The sequence below is a fragment of the Capricornis sumatraensis genome, chromosome 6, assembly GCF_032405125.1.
Source record: "Capricornis sumatraensis isolate serow.1 chromosome 6, serow.2, whole genome shotgun sequence".
In the NCBI taxonomy this organism is placed as follows: Eukaryota; Metazoa; Chordata; class Mammalia; order Artiodactyla; family Bovidae; genus Capricornis; species Capricornis sumatraensis.
The window spans coordinates 30,926,887-30,947,519 of record NC_091074.1 but is presented as its reverse complement, the minus strand read 5'-3'; the positions used below and the strand labels follow the sequence as shown (position 1 = coordinate 30,947,519).

General features: G+C 40.5%; 1 protein-coding gene across 1 annotated transcript; it reads left to right on the top strand.

Moving 5' to 3' along the window:
• The first annotated feature begins 2,392 nt into the window (after nt 1–2,392).
• Nucleotides 2,393–2,962, top strand: LOC138081038 (interferon alpha-1-like). The gene has a single exon (XM_068974049.1). It carries the CDS (start codon nt 2,393–2,395, stop codon nt 2,960–2,962), a length of 570 nt encoding a protein of 189 aa, XP_068830150.1.
• The last annotated feature ends 17,671 nt before the right edge of the window (nt 2,963–20,633 follow it).

The following is a 20,633-nucleotide window of genomic DNA, read 5'->3' as shown; positions in this document are numbered from 1 at the left end:
TAGAGCTATATGCACCTTCAAGGAAAGAGAATCCTAGTGGTTTTATCAATAAACATAGCAGGCATTATTTAAACAATAATAATAATTTTACTTACTTCTTCATGGCTGTGCTGGTCTTCCTTGCTGCTAGGGCTTTTCTCTAGTTGCAGTGAATCGGGGCTATCCTCCGGTTGCAGTGTGCGGGCTTGCGGTAGCTTCTCTTGTTACAGAGCACAGGTCTAGCGCTCTTCGGCCTCAGGGGTGTGGCACATGGGCTCAGCAGTTGCAGTGCCCCAGCTCTAGAGCACATGCTCGATAGTTGTGGCTCATGGACTCAGTTGCTCTGCGGATCTTCTCAGGTCAGGGATTTGACTGGTGTCTCCCGCGTTTCAGGCAGATACTTTACTACTGACCTGCTAGGGAAGACCCTAGTGGGCATTATTGATACCAGCAGGAGTAGAGTAAAAATACTAGCTATTGTCTATTACAATCCTAGCAGACATGTTCAAAAGGAAGCAAAATAGCTCAGTCATCTGTAAATACCTCCCAGTGGTAGGAGGAAATCTGAGAAAACGGTTCTAGTGGAAACTGCTTGTTGCTCGATTATACTGGGCCTAGTGCCAAAGAGCCCAGAGACAGTGAGACGGAGTCTGGTCACTACAGAGCTGATTTGTCAAAAATGCTCACAACCTATTGCCTGAAGGTTGGAACACAGAGGCTGAGGCAACAGAAAATTCACTGTAAAAACCAGAAGCAGAACTGAAAGCTAATTCTTCCCATGAAAAAAATTCAATATTTATCCAGTTCTGAATAAATCACAAAGGTGGTTTCCTTTTGTTTGAAAAGAACATTGTAAGAAACGAATTGCCAGTCTATGTTTGATATAGGATACAGGATGCTTGGGGCTGGTGCACGGGGATGATCCAGAGAGATGATATGGGGTGGGAGGTGGGAGGGGGGTTCAGGATGGGGAACTCAAGTACATCCGTGGCTGATTCTTGTCAATGTATGGCAAAACCAATACAGTATTGTAAAGCAAAATAAAGTAAAAATAAAAATTAAAAAAGAAAATAAAAAAGAAAAGAACAGACTTGGATTGGAACCTTGAATGTCTGCTAGGAAATCTGAAATTTAATGCAACAATACAGAGAAAGATTCAAATGGATGGTGATTCCTAAATCATGCTTTCTCACTGGGGATGATATACTTCCACGTTTGCACACATCTGTTTTATGGAATATGAGCAAATCCTGTCATTACAATTATTTGTGGTACTTCAAAGCTCAACCAGATATAACAAACTCTTACTCCTTCGTGTTTATTTCTGTATTTGGGCTTTCTAATATATTATGCACAAGGGAAGCATTGAGATTGAGTTCAAGGAAGAAAAACGAATGATGTACACCAACAGTGGTACAACCTAAGGTGACTTGATGGTTCACTGGAGAGCCTTCTCTCAGTTGCGTGATCTCAAAGTCATATTGTGAGAGGTGGCCTTTGCATACTTAAGAGCAACCATTGGCTGGCTTGTGGATGTTGCTTGTTCAGTGTGATTTAGACTCTGGAAATTGAAATCAAATAGAAATTTTTATTTGTAAATAAAATTAAAATTTTCATTTTATTATGTCATTCTACTAGAGTTGTTCAACATATCCATAATTGTGGCGAGTGGTAAACAGAAAAAAATGGTAACAATATCCAGATGAATATCTAGCAGGCAGTGAAGTAACAACTGTTTTTTGATAGGAAACAAAATTAAATGTTAAGTACCTAAAATAAATATGAAAGAAATAAGTTTTTCAATGATTTTGAGCAGCTTCGAATGACTTTTATACATGTCTATACTTTGGTATTATTATAAAATATTTATCTAAATTTTACTTGAATATGTAATTTGATAATGCCTACTTATGTAAGTAAATATGTTACATCAAAAGTCACTCTGAAAACTTAGTTTTATAGTTAAATTAAAATTTAATAGCTCTCAGATTTAAATTATACCTGAAATTTAACTCTGCACTGAATTTAAAGAGTAAGATTTACACTTTCTTTTTCTATCTACAGTGTAGAGATATCCATAGGTTACATAAATACATACAAAATATATCAGTGTTATCAAAATTTCATGGGGTGGGGAGGAATTAGAAAAAAAAAATCTAAAAAGGCTCTGTGGGCAGAAGAAATAAGGGTAACATTAAAAAAAAAATGGTTGAGAAATTCTGCCCTAACCCATTTGGAGAGTACAAAATGAAAAGCAAAGAGAAAAGTGGAAAGTAAGAGGGAACTTTCATAAAATGGAACCCATGGGCTCCTATTTAAGACACAGGCCTGAAGGAAGGTCTTCAGAGAACCTAGAGAGCAGGTTCACAGAGTCACCCACTGCCCCAGGCCTGAAGCATCTGCAAGGTCCCCGATGGCCCCAGCCTGGTCCTTACTCCTGGCTCTGCTGATGCTCAGCTGCAAAGCCATCTGCTCTCGGAGCTGCCACCTGCCTCACACCCACAGCCTGGCCAACAGGAGGGTCCTGCCGCTCCTGCAACAACTGAGGAGGGTCTCCCCTTCCTCCTGCCTGCAGGACACAAATGACTTCTCATTCCCCCAGGAGGTGCTGGGTGGCAGCCAGTTGCAGAAGGCTCAAGCCATCTCTGTGCTCCACGAGGTGACCCAGCACACCTTCCAGCTCTTCAGCACAGAGGGCTCGGCCGCCGCGTGGGACCAGAGCCTCCTGGACAAGCTCCGCACCACACTGGATCAGCAGCTCACTGACCTGCAAGCCTGTCTCAGGCAGGAGGAGGGGCTGCAAGGGGCTCCCCTGCTCAAGGAGGACTCCAGCCTGGCTGTGAGGAAATACTTCCACAGAGTCACTCTCTATCTGCAAGAGAAGGGACACAGCCCTTGTGCCTGGGAGATTGTCAGAGCAGAAGTCATGAGAGCCTTCTCTTCCTCAACAAACCTGCAGGAGAGATTCAGGAGCAAGGACTGACACACACCTGGTTCAACACGGAAATGATTCTCATGGACCAACAGACCACACCTCCTCCTGCGCTGCCATGTGGAAGACTCATTTCTCCTGTCATTGCTCCCTGAATTGAATCAGGTTGTCAAACGTTTTCAAGAATTTTAAGCTACATCATGTTCTATTCTATAGGCACCAGACCTTCACAGATGCTCAAGCTGATCTATTTATCTATTTATTTACCGATTTATAAAGATTTAAATAACTTTGTTCGTGTGAAGCTTTACATGGTGGTTTCAGAGAAAACAATACATTCTTTGTATTTAGTCAATTTATTATTTTCTTTGTTCATTAAACTTTTTGGGTATAGAAAATTTCTATTTTTTATTATTTTTTAAAAAATTACATTGTGGCAGATATATATATATATGGGGTTCCCTGGTGGGTCAGCTGGTAAAGAATTTGCCTACAAGGCAGGAGACCCTGGTTTGATTCCTGGGTTCAGAAGATCCCCTGGAGGAGGGCATGGCAACCCACTCCCATATTCTTGCCTGGAGAATCCCCATGGATAGAGGAGCCTGGTGGGCTATAGTCCATGGGGTCGTAAAGAGTTGGACACAACTGATCAACCACCACTTTCACACAGGGCTAAACTCTCCAGTGGCTCTGGAAGCACAGATGCCTTTGGTGACTTTAGTAAGATCTGGTTTGGCAGAAAAGTAGGGCAGAAACCAGACTGGTGTAGATTGAGGGATGACTAATACTAGTGTGGTAAATTGTTTTCTCTTTTTAGCTAGATCAGTCTGGCTAGAGTTCTATAATTTATTAAACTTTTTCTTTAAACAAATTCTTGCTTTTTTGTATTTTCTTATAGATTTCCTATTTCCTTGACTTTTGCTATTCTGCTTTTATTTATTTTATGTTTAATTGTTATTGTGACTTTTTGTTCTTTTCTTAATTTCCTGCCTTCTCTTGGATCGTGTGTGTTGTGTGTGTTAGTTGCTAAGTCATGTCTAACTCTCCATGACCCCATGGACTATAGCTTACCAGGCTCCTCTGTCCATGGAAATCTCCAGGCAAGGATACTGGAATAGCTGTTCCCTTCACTAGGGCATCTTCCCAGCCCAGGGATCAAACTTAATTCTCCCTCATTGCAGACAGAGTCTTTACTGTCTGAGCCAGCAGGGAAACCCCCTCTCTTGAATTAATTGACCTTAAATATGATTCTATTTTCTGTTTTATCTCCATTGGCTTAATAGTTTTCTTTTGTCTCAATTTTAGTATTCTCTATCAGTTTAGTTCAGTAGCTCAATTGTGTCTGACTCTGTGACCCCATGGACGACAGCTTGCCAGGCTTCTTTGTCCCTCACCAACGCTTGTGCAAACTCATATCCATCGAGTTGGTGATGCCATCCAACCATCTCATCCTCTGTCATGCCCTTCTCCTCCTGTCTTCAATCTTTCCCAGTAACAGGGTCGTTTCCAAGGAGTTAGTTCTTCGCATCAGGTGATCATCAGGTGACTGAGCTTCAGCTTCAGCATCAGTCCTTCCAATGAATATTCAGGACTGATTTCCTTTAGGATTGACTGGTTTGATCTCCTCCAGTCCAAGAGACTCTCAAGAGTCTTCTACAGCACCACAGTTCAAAAACATCAAGTCTTTGGCACTCAGCTTTCTTTATGGTCCAACTCTCATACCCACATGAATGCTGGAAAAACCATAGCCTGGTCTAGATGAACCTTTGTCAGTAAAGTAATTTCTCTGCTTTTCAATATGCTATCTAGGTTGGTCACAACTTTCCTTCCAAGGAGTAAGCGTCTTTTAATTTCATGGCTACAATCACCATCTGCAGTGATTTTGGAGCTCCAAAAAATAAAGTCTGACACTGTTTCCACTGTTTCCCCATCTATTTGCCATGCAGTGATGGGACTGGATGCCATGATCTTAGTTTTTTATTTTTTTATTTTTTAAATTTATTATTATTATTTTTTTCGTTCAAGATGTCTTTTATTTTTCTGGCATTATTGCAGTTAACAAGAACTTCTAGTACAATGTTATACAGAAGGGACAAGGGAAAACATATCTCCTTTTTCTTTTTTTTAAAAAAATTTTTATTTTTACTTTATTTTACTTTACAATACTATATTGGTTTTGCCATACATTGACATGAATCCACCACGGGTGTACATGCGATCCCAAACATGATCCCCCCTCCCACCTCCCTCCCCACAACATCCCTCTGGGACATCCCCGTGCACCAGCCCCAAGCATGCTGTATCCTGCATTGGACATAGACTGGTGATTCGATTCTTACGTGATAGTATACATGTTTCAATGCCATTCTCCCAAATCATCCCACCCTCTCCCTCTCCCTCTGAGTCCAAAAGTCCGCTATACACATCTGTGTCTTTTTTGCTATCTTGCATACAGGGTCATCATTGCCATCTTTCTAAATTCCACATATATGTGTTAGTATACTGTATTGGTGTTTTTCTTTCTGGCTTACTTCACTCTGTATAATCGGCTCCAGTTTCATCCATCTCATCAGAACTGATTCAAATGTATTCTTTTTAACAGCTGAGTAATACTCCATTGTGTATATGTACCACAGCCTTCTTATCCATTCATCTGCTGATAGACATCTAGGTTGTTTCCATGTCCTGGCTATTATAAACAGTGCTGCGATGAACATTGGGGTACATGTGTCTCTTTCAATTCTGGTTTCCTCGGTGTGTATGCCTAGCAGTGGGATTGCTGGGTCATATGGCAGTTCTATTTGCAATTTTTTAAGGAATCTCCACAGTTTTCCATAGTGGCTGTACTAGTTTGCATTCCCTTTTCTCCACACCCTCTCCAGCATTTACTGTTTGCAGATTTTTGGATTGCAGACATTCTGACTGGTGTGAAGTGGTACCTCATTGTGGTTTTGATTTGCATTTCTCTAATAATGAGTGATGTTGAGCATCTTTTCATGTGTTTGTTAGCCATCTGTATGTCTTCTTTGGAGAAATGTCTATTTAGTTCTTTGGCCCATTTTTTGACTGGGTCATTTATTTTTCTGGAATTGAGTTGCATAAGTTGCTTGTATATTTTTGAGATTAGTTGTTTGTCAGTTGTTTCATTTGCTATTATTTTCTCCCATTCAGAAGGCTGTCTTTTCACCTTGCTTATATTTTCCTTTGTTGTGCAGAAGCTTTTAATTTTAATTAGATCCCATTTGTTTATTTTTGCTTTTATTTCCAGAATTCTGGGAGGTGGATCATAGAGGATCCTGCTGTGATTTATGTCGGAGAGTGTTTTGCCTATGTTCTCCTCTAGGAGTTTTGTAGTTTCTGGTCTTACATTTAGATCTTTAATCCATTTTGAGTTTATTTTCATGTGCGGTGTTAGAAAGTGATCTAGTTTCATTCTTTTACAAGTGGTTGACCAGTTTTCCCAGCACCACTTGTTAAAGAGATTGTCTTTACTCCATTGTATATTCTTGCCTCCTTTGTCAAAGATAAGGTGTCCGTATGTGTGTGGATTTATCTCTGGGCTTTCTATTTTGTTCCATTGATCTATATTTCTGTCTTTGTGCCAGTACCATACTGTCTGGATGACTGTGGCTTTGTAGTAGAGCCTGAAGTCAGGCAAGTTGATTCCTCCAGTTCCATTCTTCTTTCTCAAGATTTCTTTGGCTATTCGAGGTTTTTTGTATTTCCATACAAATCTTGAAATTATTTGTTCTAGTTCTGTGAAAAATATTGTTGGTAGCTTGATAGAGATTGCATTGAATTTGTAAATTGCTTTGGGTAGTATACTCATTTTCACTATATTGATTCTTCCAATGCATGAACATGGTATATTTCTCCATCTATTAGTGTCCTCTTTGATTTCTTTCATCAGTGTTTTATAGTTTTCTATATATAGGTCTTTAGTTTCTTTAGGTAGATATATTCCTAAGTATTTTATTCTTTTCGTTGCAATGGTGAATGGAATTGTTTCCTTAATTTCTTTTTCTACTTTCTCATTATTAGTGTATAGGAATGCAAGGGATTTCTGTGTGTTGATTTTATATCCTGCAACTTTACTATATTCATTGATTAGCTCTAGTAATTTTCTGGTGAAGTCTTTAGGGTTTTCTATGTAGAGGATCATGTCATCTGCAAACAGTGAGAGTTTTACTTCTTCTTTTCCAATTTGGATTCCTTTTATTTCTTTTTCTGCTCTGATTGCTGTGGCCAAAAATTCCAGAACTATGTTAAATAGTAGCGGTGAAAGTAGGCACCCTTGTCTTGTTCCTGACTTTAGGGGAAATGCTTTCAGTTTTTCACCATTGAGGATAATGTTTGCTGTGGGTTTGTCATATATAGCTTTTATTATGTTGAGGTATGTTCCTTCTATTCCTGCTTTCTGGAGAGTTTTTATCATAAATGGATGTTGAATTTTGTCAAAGGCCTTCTCTGCATCTATTGAGATAATCATATGGCTTTTATTTTTCAATTTGTTAATGTGGTGCATTACATTGATTGATTTGCAGATATTGAAGAATCCTTGCATCCTTGGGATAAAGCCCACTTGGTCATGGTGTATGATCTTTTTAATGTGTTGTTGGATTCTGATTGCTAGAATTTTATTGAGGATTTTTGCATCTATGTTCATCAGTGATATTGGCCTGTAGTTTTCTTTTTTTGTAGTATCTTTGTCAGGTTTTGGTATTAGGGTAATGGTGGCCTCATAGAATGAGTTTGGAAGTTTACCTTCCTTTGCAATTTTCTGGAAGAGTTTGAGTAGGATAGGTGTTAGCTCTTCTCTAAATTTTTGGTAGCTGTGAAGCCGTCTGGACCTGGGCTTTTGTTTGCTGGAAGATTTCTGATTACAGTTTCAATTTCCGTGCTTGTGATGGGTCTGTTAAGATTTTCTATTTCTTCCTGGTTCAGTTTTGGAAAGTTGTACTTTTCTAAGAATTTGTCCATTTCTTCCACGTTGTCCATTTTATTGGCATATAATTGCTGATAGTAGTCTCTTATGATCCTTTGTATTTCTGTGTTGTCTGTTGTGATCTCTCCATTTTCATTTCTAATTTTATTGATTTGATTTTTCTCTCTTTGCTTCTTGATGAGTCTGGCTAATGGTTTGTCAATTTTATTTATCCTTTCAAAGAACCAGCTTTTGGCTTTGTTGATTTTTGCTATGGTCTCTTTTGTTTCTTTTGCAGATCTTAGTTTTTTAAATGTTAAGTTTTAAGCCAGCTTTTCACTCTCATCTTTCACTTTCATCAAGAGGCTCTTTAGTTCCTCTTCACTTTCTGCCATAAGGGTGGTGTCATCTGTGTATCTAAAGTTTTTAATATTTCTCCTGGCAATCTTGATTCCATCTTGGGCTTCAAGCACTGGTACAGAGACCAGGCTCCTAAAGTAAAGTTGAAATATATATATATATATATATGAATAATATATAGTATATAATGTTTGATGGCATGTATTGCTGTCTAAAACATATTAAAATATGGGTAGCCTATTTCTTCTCCAGCAGATTTTCCCCACCCAGGAATTGAACTGGGGTCTCCCTGCATTGCTGCAGAAGGAAATGGCAACCCACTCCAGTATCTTGTCTGAAGAATCCCATGGACAGAGGAGCCTGGCAGGCTACAGTCCATGGGGTCGCAAAGAGTCAGACCCGACTGAGTGACTAACAACAACTCCTGCATTGCAGGCAGATTCTTTACCAACTGAGCAATCAGGGAAGCCCACTGTCTATTTTACTTGAGCATAAAATCTCTAAATGAAATAAAAAATTGTGTGAAAGTTCTAGGTTTCTCAGAATCTCTCATATGATAGGCATTGTTCTTTTCTTTTTCTCGTGATGAATATTTTTGGAAGTGAGTGAATGTTACAATGATGTGATGGTAGTTGTAGCAAAAAGGAAATAGAAAGCAGGATCCATTTCACTTAGAATATTTATAAGGGAGGAATGCCATCTATTGGCCAAGATGGATAATGACATCGACCAATGTGAAAACCTGGTTTCTGTTCTAGGCAAAAGGCTTGTCCTCTAGCAGGAGATTTTTCTTCAGAGTTAAAAAGGTGTTTTCTTGGAAAGAACTATCTCTAATAGTCGAGGAAGCCTACTTTCCTAGTTTTTAAGTATTGTTTTTGATAACGGATCTTTTTAAAAAGTAATTTTTATTGGCGTATAGTTGATTTACAATGTTGTGTTTCTCCAGTACAGCAAAGTAAATCAGTTACATACATACATACACACACACACACACACACACACACACACACACACACACACACATAGAGGAGGCAAAGGGGACAACAGAGGATGAGATGGCTGGATGGCATCACTGACTCCATGGACATGAGTTTGAGTGAGCTACAGGACATAGTAAAGGACAGGGAAGTCTGACATACTAGTCCTTCAAACATGCTCAAGACAATCTTTTTATTTATCTACTTAAATATTTATCTTTAAAAAATATTTGACTATTTAAAAATATTAAAGTACTTTTATTTATATATTCGTGTACCTTTACACTGTAATAAAATGTGTCCATAATTAGCTTATTGTTCTTCTGTTTATTAAATTTTTATTATAGAAAATTTCTTATATTTTTGATTTTTAAAGGAAAAGAAATTTAAAAATAGCAATCATACTTAATGCAATAATGAGCTTCCCAGGTGGCTCAGTGGTAAAGAATCTGCCTGGTAATGCAGGAGATTCAGGCTTGATCCTTGGGTCAGGAAGATCCCCTGGAGTAGGAAATGACAACCCTTTTCGGTATTCTTGCCTGGAAAATCCCATGGACAGAGGAGTCTTGTGGGCTGTAGTCCATGAGGTTGCAAAAAAGTCGCACATGACTTAGCAACTAAACAAAAATAATAACAACGAATGCAATAGTAAGAAGAAGGAAAAACAAATGAATTCTCTCACTAAGAGCAGGAAACAAAAGCAAAAGCAGTAGATATCCTCTCTAGTTGACTGGTAGGCATTTACATGCAAATATCATTTGCTAGTTGGATGTGTGAGTTTGTAATTTAAAAGGATGTGATGGATTCTGAAATAACAAAAATTATACTGAATATAAAGACTGAGACTTTCTTCAAAAAAGGAAAGTGGGAAACTGGATCAGGCACCCTCTTTTTCAAAACTTAATGTAAAGGAAAAGAAAATGGTCAAAATCAGCTCAAAAACAACATGAACCATCAAAATCTGTAGAGCAAGAGAGTGTTGTGTCTAATTCAGGAGTAAGAACAGATTTAATAATTGGAACAGAAATCCAGAATACAGAGCTCACAGAATCACCCGTAACTCACAATAAGGCATTTTTCATTGAAATTCCATTCTGTTTGGACACATGTGTGATGTTGAGAAACCCACTTAATCTAAGCCTCAGCTTTTCCATAAATAAAATGAGTTCAAAATATTTATAGAGTTTTTGTGAATATTAAATAAACTTAGGCATTTAAAGGCATTTAGCATCATATATTAGAGTAAGGAATTAAAACATGATAGGTATTTTCCTGTTTTCCTTCAGACAGCTATCTAAGTGAATATTATTTGTCTCTATAAAATTCTCAGGAACTGTGACCTGCTTTTCAGTAACTGACCTCCAAAGGAGGCAGCCTAAAAAAAGAATTGGGTAATGAATTCTACAGAAGGCTGAAAAAATGTCATTTTTTCCCCTCATTTCAAAGAAGTGTGTCATTTACGTTCAGAGGTGAAATGGTGGCTTACATTATCATCTGAGAGAGGGGTCGGTTCGGTTCAGTTGCTTAGTCATGTCCGACTCTTTGCGACCCCATGAATCGCAGCACGCCAGGCCTCCCTGTCCATCACCAACTCCCGGAGTTCACTCAGACTCACGTCCATCGAGTCAGTGATGCCATCCAGCCATCTCATCCTCTGTCATCCCCTTCTCCTCCTGCCCCCAATCCCTCCCAGCATCAGAGTCTTTTCCAATGAGTCACCTCTTCGCATGAGGTGGCCAAAGTACTGGAGTTTCAGCTTTAGCATCATTCCTTCCAAAGAAATCCCAGGGCTGATCTCCTTTAAAATGGACTGGTTGGATCTCCTTGCAGTCCATGGGACTCTCAAGAGTCTTCTCCAACACCACAGTTCAAAAGCATCAATTCTTCTGCGCTCAGCTTTCTTCACAGTCCAACTCTCACATCCATACATGACTACTGGAAAAACCATAGCCTTGACTAGACGGACCTTAGTCGGCAAAGTAATGTCTCTGCTTTTGAATATGCTATCTAGGTTGGTCATAATGTTCCTTCCAAGAAGTAAGTGTCTTTGAATTTCATGGCTGCAGTCACCATCTGCAGTGATTTTGGAGCCCCCCCAAAATAAAGTCTGACACTGTTTCCACTCTTTCCCCATCTATTTCCCATGAAGTGATGGGACCAGATGCCATGATCTTCGTTTTCTGAATGTTGAGCTTTAAGCCAACTTTTTCACTCTCCTCTTTCACTTTCATCAAGAGGCTTTTTAGTTCCTCTTCACTTTCTGCCATAAGGGTGGTGTCACTGCATATCTGAGGTTATTGATATTTCTCCCGGCAATCTTGATTCCAGCTTGTGTTTCTTCCAGTCCAGCGTTTCTCATGATGTACTATGCACAGAAGTTAAATAAGCAGGGTGACAATATACAGCCTTGATGTACTCCTTTTCCTATTTGGAACCAGTCTGTTGTTCCATGTCCAGTTCTAACTGTTGCTTCCTGATCTGCATACAGATTTCTCAAGAGGCAGGTCAGGTGGTCTGGTATTCCCATCTCTCTCAGAATTTTCCACAGTTCATTGTGATCCACATAGTCAAAGGCTTTGGTATAGTCAATAAAGCAGAAATAGATGTTTTTCTGGAACTCTCTTGCTTTTTCGATGATCCAGCGGATGTTGGCAATTCGATCCCTGGTTCCTCTGCCTTTTCTAAAACCAGCTTGAACTTCAGGAAGCTCACGGTTCACATACTGCTGAAGCCTGGCCTGGAGAATTTTGAGCATTACTTTACTAGCGTGTGAGATGAGTGCAATTGTGCAGTAGTCTGAGCATTCTTTGGCATTGCCTTTCTTTGGGATTGGAATGAAAACTGACCTTTTCCAGTCCTGTGGCCACTGCTGAGTTTTCCAAATTTGCTGGCATATTGAGTGCAGCACTTTCACAGCATCATGTTTCAGGATTTGAAATAGCTCAACTGGAATTCCATCACCTCCACTAGCTTTGTTTGTAGTGATGCTTTCTAAGGCCCACTTTACTTCACATTCCAGGATGTCTGGAACAAAAGAGTCTGAAATGCAGTACTTGGATGCAGTCTCAAAAACGACAGAATGATCTCTGTTCATCTCCAAGGCAAACCATTCAATATCACAGTAATCCAAGTCTATGCCCCAACCAGTAATGCTGAAGAAGCTGAAGTTGAACGGTTCTATGAAGACCTACAAGACCTTTTAGAACTAACACCCAAAAAAGACATCCTTTTCTTTATAGGGGACTGGAATGCAAAAGTAGGAAGTCAAGAAATAGCTGGAGTAACAGGCAAATTTGGCCTTGGAATGTGGAATGAATCAGGGCAAAGACTAATAGAGTTTTGCCAAGAAAATGCACTGGTCATAGCAAACATCCTCTTCCAACAACACAAGAGAAGACTACACATGGACATCACCAGATGGTCAACACCGAAATCAGATTGATTCTATTCTTTGCAGCCAAAGATGGAGAAGCTCTATACAGTCAACAAAAACAAGACTAGGAGCTGACTGTGGCTCAGATCATGAGCTCCTTATTGCCAAATTCAGACTTTAATTGAAGAAAGTAGGGAAAACCGCTAGACCATTCAGGTATGACTTAAATCATAACCCTTATGATTATACAGTGGGAAGTGAGAAATAGATTTAAGGGCCTAGATCTGATAGATAAAGTGCCTGATGAACTATGGAATGAGGTTCGTGACATTGTACAGGAGACAGGGATCAAGACCATCCCCATGGAAAAGAAATGCAAAAAAGCAAAATGGCTGTCTGGGGAGGCCTTACAAATAGCTGTGAAAAGAAGAGAGGTGAAAAGCAAAGGAGAAAAGGAAAGATATAAGCATCTGAATGCAGAGTTCCAAAGAATAGCATGAAGAGATAAGAAAGACTTCTTCAGCAATCAATGCAAAGAAATAGAGGAAAACAACAGAATGGGAAAGACTAGAGATCTCTTCAAGAAAATTAGAGATACCAAGGGAACATTTTATGCAAAGATGGGCTCGATAAAGGACAGAAATGGTATGGACCTAGCAGAAGCAGAAGATATTAAGAAGAGGTGGCAAGAATACACAGAAGAGCTGTACAAAAAAGATCTTCATGACCTAGATAAACACGATGGTGTGATCACTCATCTATAGAGAGGGGTACAAATATTTAAATAAAGGGCAGAAGAACATGTTATCTAACGGCCTGGTGCATGGCGCATTCTCTTCTCAGCATTCCAGGATACATTCCCATTTCACAATATTGCCTTCCCCTCCAAGGTAGAAATCCCCATAGCACCCTTCTCATTCTCTTTTTAACCTCTCCACCATTCACACAATTGCTTTCTGCTGTTTGGTTTCCACTTAAAGGTTTCCCTGAACAGGAGTAGAAGGCAAATATTAAATAAAATGTCTAGGCTTTGTAGAAACATCTGCAAGAGACGCTTTCCTTAACTTCTGTTGAGTATGATGTCATAGTGAATGATGAATGAGTGAAAGTCACTCAGTCATGTCTGATTCTTTGCGACCCCATGGACTGTAGCCTGCCAGGTTCCTCTGTCCAAGGGATTCTCTAGGCAAGAATACTGGAATGGGTTGCCATGCCCTCTTCTGGGGAATCTTCCTGACCCAGGGATCGAACCTGTGTCTTTTTACATCTCCTATACTGGCAGGCAAATTCTTTACCACTGGTGCTGCCTGGGAAGGCCCCTCCTAACACTGTAGCTGTAGCTAAAGGAAAACAAAGTAGGACCCAGCTTTTGGGTGTAAGAGGAAAGTCCTTTCAGGGGAGACAGCCCTCTGGCAAGTGCAACAAGGGCAGTGCCCAAGACCAGAGAACAAGCTTCTGAGTTATGCAGAAATCCTACCACTTTCTGGGGATGTCCCTTCATGGTACAAAAAGGCTTTCTTGGCACTGGTAGATTTTGATGCTGTCATAAGCTGTTTCTTTGTTCTTTGTCTGTTACTACCAGAAAGAGTCTCCAGAGCCTCTGGCTTCAGACAGGGCACAGACTCTTTGGGATGGAGTAGTTAAAGGGACAAAGATGTGTTCGTGGTCTACAAACTACTCTCCAGACCAGAGCCTCCCTTTGAATCACTCCTTCCCTGTTCTGCACAACAGGCAGAGCTGCCAACCTGGACATGGAGTTCAATAAGAACCAAGAACAACAGTGCATTAAACAATTCTCAACAGTAAAATTTTAGTTTCACAGATTTATTCCAAATATGTCTTCAACTATCATTAAATAGAAAAATGCTCTCATCGCTACTTTGAATAACAATCTTTTTTAAAAAAAGAGAAAAAAACCTCCCATGATGACATATTTATGCCTGAGCCTGCTGCATTAAATATGAATATATCATATTAATACCTCTCTATGAGTCAGCATACACATTTGCAACAAGTCTACATGCTCTGAGCATTTGGAGTGATTTTTATAGGTATTATGAAAGTGAAAGTGAAGTCGCTCAGTCATGTCCGACTTTTTGCAACCCCATGAACTGTAGCCTACCAGGCTCCTCTGTCCATGGGATTTTCCAGGCAAGAGTACTGGAGTAGGTTGCCATTTCCTTCTCCAGGGGATCTTCCTGACCCAGGGATCAAACCCACTTTTCCCTCATTGTAGGCAGATGCTTTACTGTCTGAGCCACCAGGGAAGTACTATAGGTATTATAGTTAAACTATATATTCAATCGGGAAAAGGCAATGGCACCCCACTCCAGTACTCTCGCCTGGAAAATCCCATGGACAGAGGAGTCTGGTAGGCTGCAGTCCATGGGGTTGCAAAGAGTTGGACACGACTCAGCGACTTCACTTTCACTTTTCACTTTCATGCATTGGAGAAGGAAATGGCAACCCACTCCAGTATTCTTGCCTGGAGAATCCCAGGGACGGGGGAGCCTTGTGGGCTGCTGTCTATGGGGTCGCACAGAGTCGGACACGACTGAAGCGACTTAGCAGCAGTAGCAGCATAAATTCAATCAGTGCTTCATCATTTACCCATCCAAATGACAACCTAAGGGAAAACATATAGGAAAACACAATCATAATTTTCTGACTTACAATCAAGATGAATAATCTTGACATCTGTTTTACCCAGTAGTAAAAATTCTGCCCAGATAGCAAAAGAGAGAAGTGTGAAATAAGCTAAGGAGTGTGAATTAACAGTATCATTTTTACCTGGGAGTTTAGTGACATTTTCTTAATTCAAATGTATTAAATATGGTATAAGCTGAGAGGAATTTCTGTAATCAGTATTTTCAATGAGGTATTTCACTGGGAAGTGTGTGTGAATTGCTAAGGTAGCAGGGGCTGTCACTGGGTGTGTGTGTGGTTGGAGAGGTTGGGGGGTTGTCTCCAATCCTTTCCTAAGGTTACTCATTCAGCATCTGGATTTGCTGCTCTCCAGCTTGGGGTTGGCCAGCCACTGAGTAAAATTACAACAGACTTCTGTCCTTTGCTGTTTTGCTCTCCCCTCTGGAGGAAGGGAGGATGGGAACATTTAGTAGATGGAGAAGATTTGAAAACATTTAGCTTCCCAGTCTGTATTGGTCAGGGTTTTCCAGAAACAGAACCAGCAGGGACCAGAGAGGGAGTAATTTAAGGAATTTGCTTAGGTGACTATGGAGTCCTGGCAACTTCAAAATCGGCAGGGAAGGCTGCAGGCTGGAAAACTCAAGGAAGAGCTGCTGCTTGAGTCCAAAGGCAACATCTGGAGGAATTTCTTCTTATTCCTGGGAGGGTCAATCTTTTTCTATTAAGGCCTTCAACTGATTGGATGAGGCCCACCCATAACATGGAGGGTAATATGCACTACTCACGGAGAAGGCGATGGCACCCCACTCTAGTACTCTTGTCTGGAAAATCCCATGGATGGAGGAGTCTGGTAGGCTGCAGTCCATGGGGTCACGAAGAGTTGGACACGACTGAGCGACTTCACTTTCACTTTTCACTTTCATGCATTGGAGAAGGAAATGGCAACCCACTCCAGTGTTCTTGCCTGGAGAATCTCAGGGACAGGGGAGCCTGGTGGGCTGCTGTCTATGGTGTCGCAGAGTCGGACATGACTGAAGCGACTTAGCAGCAGCAGTAGTAGCATACACTATTCAAAGTATACTGATTTAAATGTCAAATTCCCATAATCTCATGTAAAACCTACTTTCCAGAAGCATCTAGAATAATATATTGACTAAGTATCTTGGTACTGTGGCCTAGCCAAGTTGACATAAAATGAACTATTACACTGTTCTTCCCTAATTCAAGACCTAATGCTTTTCAAATATTATTCCTCTTCTTTCTTTGATGGATACTTATGTATTTTGTATATTTTACTTAATTTCCTTATTTTATTGGTTTCTAGGTGAGGAAATTCTGAGATCAGGCTTCATTCAGTCAACTTGCCAGGTAAGTCTCTATAGCCACGTCCTTTATCATTTGAAGTTAAAAACTTATATAAATATTTTTTAAAAACCAACTCTTTTTTTTGGTTAGCTATTTCTCATGGTTACAATGTCACCCCCGATCCCCTCTCTCCTTTTTAAACCTAATCTGAATGCCAATTCTCCATTCCATCAAGATTTTACTATCATATATGATATGTACTCTTATATGCAGAGTACATCATATGAAATGCCAGGCTGGATGAAGCACAAGCTGGAATCAAGATCGCAGGGAGAAATATTAATAACCTCAGATATATAGATGACACCACCCTTATGGCAGAAAGTGAAGAGAAACTGAAGAGCCTCTTGAGGAAAGTGAAAGAGGAGAGTGAAAAAGCTGGCTTAAAATTCAACATTCAGAAAACTACGATGACAGCATCAGGTCACACCACTTCATGGCAAAGAGATGGAAAAGATGGAAACAGTGACAGACTTTATTTTCTTGGGTTCCAAAATCTCTGCAGATGGTGACCGCAACCATGAAATTAAAAGACGCTTGCTCCTTGGAAGAAAAGTTATGACAAACCTAGACAGTATATTAGAAAGAGGACCTTTACCAACAAAGGTCCGTCTAATCAAAGCTATGGTTTTTCTAGTAGTCATGTATGATGTGAGAGTTGGACCATAAAGAAACCTGAATGCCAAAGAATTGATGCTTTTGAACTGTGGTGCTGTAGAAGACTCTTGAAAGTTTCTTGGACTTCAAGGAGATCAAACCAGTCAATTCTAAAGGAAATCAGTCCTGAATATTCACTGGAAGGACTGATGCTGAAACTCTAATACTTTGGCCACCAGAGGTGAAGAACTGACTCCTTAGAAAAAGACCCCGATGCTGGGAAAGATTGAAGGCAGGAAGAGAAGGGAACGACAGAGGATGAAATGGATGGCATCACTGACTTGATGGAGATGAGTTTGAGCAAGCTCCAGGAGCTGGTGCTGGACAAGGAAGCCTGGCGTGCTGCAGTCCATAGGGTCACAAAGAGTTGGACACGACTGAGCCACTGAACTGATACATGAGATGAGAAGGGTGGCCCAGATGGTCAAGAATCTGCCTGCAGTGCAGTAGACCTAGGTTCAGTCCCTGGGTTGGGAAGATCTCTTGGAGAAGGGCACGGCTACCCACTCCAGTATTCTTGCCTGGAGAATTTCACAGACAGAGGAGCCTGGCGAGCTACAGTCCATGGGGTCGCAAAAGTCAGACACTAACACACACACTCAATTTCTAGATTACTAACTATTCATCTTGAACCATCTCCTGAAATTTTTTTTCATCATGTTAACATAAGATATATATTTTATCTTAAATCTAATTAATACAGCTATTTCAATTTCAGAATTGAAATTTAATCATTTGTTCACCTAATTTTCCCTTTATCACACTGTTTTTAGTATTACTACTATAATCTCATTTCATTTTCTAGAAAAGATAGGTATGCCAAGAATTTTTCTATTCCTACCATTATTTGTATTCTTCCTGTTTAAGTTTATATTTCATCCTTAGTGTGGAGCATCAATTTTATGAAAATCACAAACTCCTGGGTATGCACAGATAACCAAGTCACAATGATTATAATAGTCTGGGATGATTCCTTCATCAGATAGAGGACTAAAACTGGATCAAACAGCTACATATATATAACTGTATGCACCAATAAAAAGAAGACAAGGAAACAAGACATTTGTTTAATTTGAGGATCAAAGCTTATTTTAAAACTTAATGGAATTCTAAAATGAAACTTTTAAAATTGCTTATAACAAGCAACATAGGGTTCTGTATAGAATCATGATTCTGCCAGCAATTACGTGTGATCCTAGAAATTCACCTAACTTCTCCGAGCTTCAGGTTTCACAAATGTACAATAAGGTGAAAATGTTCTAAGAATTATCATACAAACGAACATTTAAAAACACTTCATGGGTTGTTTTCCACAGAGTTAGAGCTTAAATATGGTAAAGTAAAAGTGGAGTCACTCAGTCATGTCCAACTCTTTGTGACCCCATGGACTGTAGCCTTCCAGGCTCCTCTGTCCATAGGATTTTCCAGGCAAGAACACTGGAGTGGGTTATCATTTCCTTCTCCAGGGGATCTTCCTCACCCAGGGATCAAACCTTCATCTCCCACAATGCAGGCAGATTCTTTACTGTCTGAACCATCAGGCAGGTATGGTGAGGCAGCTCTGCCTCAGTGGATTTCTTGGTTCCCCAAATACTGAGATTCTTGCACATGTCAGCAGACAGGCTTTCCCATTCACCTGATTAGGCTGCTTGGAACTCAAGTCCCCAATTGCTGGAGAGAAAAGGCACAGAGAAAAGAAAAATGTTTTAATTCTAGAATAGGGGTAGTTTCCCAAATTGCTATTAAGAACTGGAGTATTTCCTGCCATATCAGTAAAGCAAGGATATCACAGTCATCAGCAATTTCACCCTCCAAATGTGAATTCCTGAGCCTTAAGGGCACTCAGAAAGGAGAAGAATGCCTGTGATCTGGTTGCCATCAAGTTGCAGCCACTCCCTACGATGAGCCCTGAGGAACTCAGGATGTGAAAAATACAGGGTAGTGACCACAAGTAGCTGAGATGCACCAAAGGGATGGTTGCAGTGAGCCCATTTTCCCATACGCAGAAAAGTGCTAAATTCCTTAATTCGGGATATCTGATGTTCTTTAATTCACAATAATCTCTTGATGTTCAGGTTACCTTTGTTCAGATAGCCTTTGTTGTAAAACTTCTATATAATACCTTCAACTTTTGGGTCTCACCTGCTGGTGGATGCCCCCCACAATTTTCCACCCCCCATCCTGTATTTCCCAATGTCTTGACACTCACAGGAGTTTCTGTGGTCTCCTGGCTGCTGCCACCAATTGTTAGGCTGTACACTGCAGGCTGCAAAGCCTACGTTTGCCCAGCTTCAAGACAAAGCAAGAAACTGGTGTCAGCAACAGAGACATCACTAGCCTAATGGATGGGGGCACTTACACGTCTGAAGCAAGGCCCTGGAGTGACACTGCACCATATGTGGTGCACTGGTGGCAGGAAGTACATGGTGGCACTGGGAGGGATGGGGGGACTGGGAGGATGGGGAAGTGGGGATTGCGGGTATTTTGCCAGTTATAGGGGAGCTCATTTCCCCACTCTAACCAGTCCTTTGATAAGAAAGATCACCAGCTGGGACACAAGTACAGAGAAAGGCCAGTCATGTGCATAGGTGTACTGGTGGGGCAGGGGATGTACAGAGAGTAAGAGAACAGACAACAGAGAACTGACCATACATACAAACCTTAATTTAAAAAATACTTTATTGCTAAAAGTCACCAATGATCATCTGGGCCTTCAGATTTTTTTGCTTGTGAAGGTTTGAACTATCCTAAGAATTACTCCAGTGTGTGATACAGAGACAGAGAGTGTGCAAGGGATGTTGGAAAATGGCATCAATAGACTTGCTTGACATGGGGTTGTTACAAACTTTCAATCTGTTAAAATTGGAATTAATTGTGAAGCAAGATAAAGCAAAGTACGCCTGTACTTCTACTCTAATGTAGAAATTCCCAGTGCGCTCTCCTCATTCTCTCCATCTTCACATGCCCCAGCCATTCACACAGCTATATCCTGTTTCTTTGTGGTTCTGGTTAATAAGTTCCCCTTAAGAATTGATGCTTTTGAACTGTGGTGTTGGAGAAGACTCTTGAGAGTCCCTTGGACTGCAAGGAGATCCAACCAGTCCATTCTGAAGGAGATCAGCCCTGGGATTTCTTTGGAGGGAATGATGCTGAAGTTGAAACTCCAGAACTTTGGCCACCTCATGCGAAGAGTTGACTCATTGGAAAAGACTGATGCTGGGAGGGATTGGGGGCAGGAGGAGAAGGGAATGACAGAGGATGAGACGGCTGGATGGCATCACGGACTCGATGATGTGAGTCTGAGTGAACTCCGGGAGATGGTGATGGACAGGGAGGCCTGGCGTGCTGCAATTCATGGGGTTGCAAAGAGTCAGGCTTGACTGAGCGACTGAACTGAACTGAACTGAAGAGTGAAAAGCC

Excerpts from the sequence above, each read along its gene's own strand:
- LOC138081038 (XM_068974049.1), top strand. The coding sequence starts at position 2,393 with ATGGCCCCAGCCTGGTCCTTACTCCTGGCTCTGCTGATGCTCAGCTGC.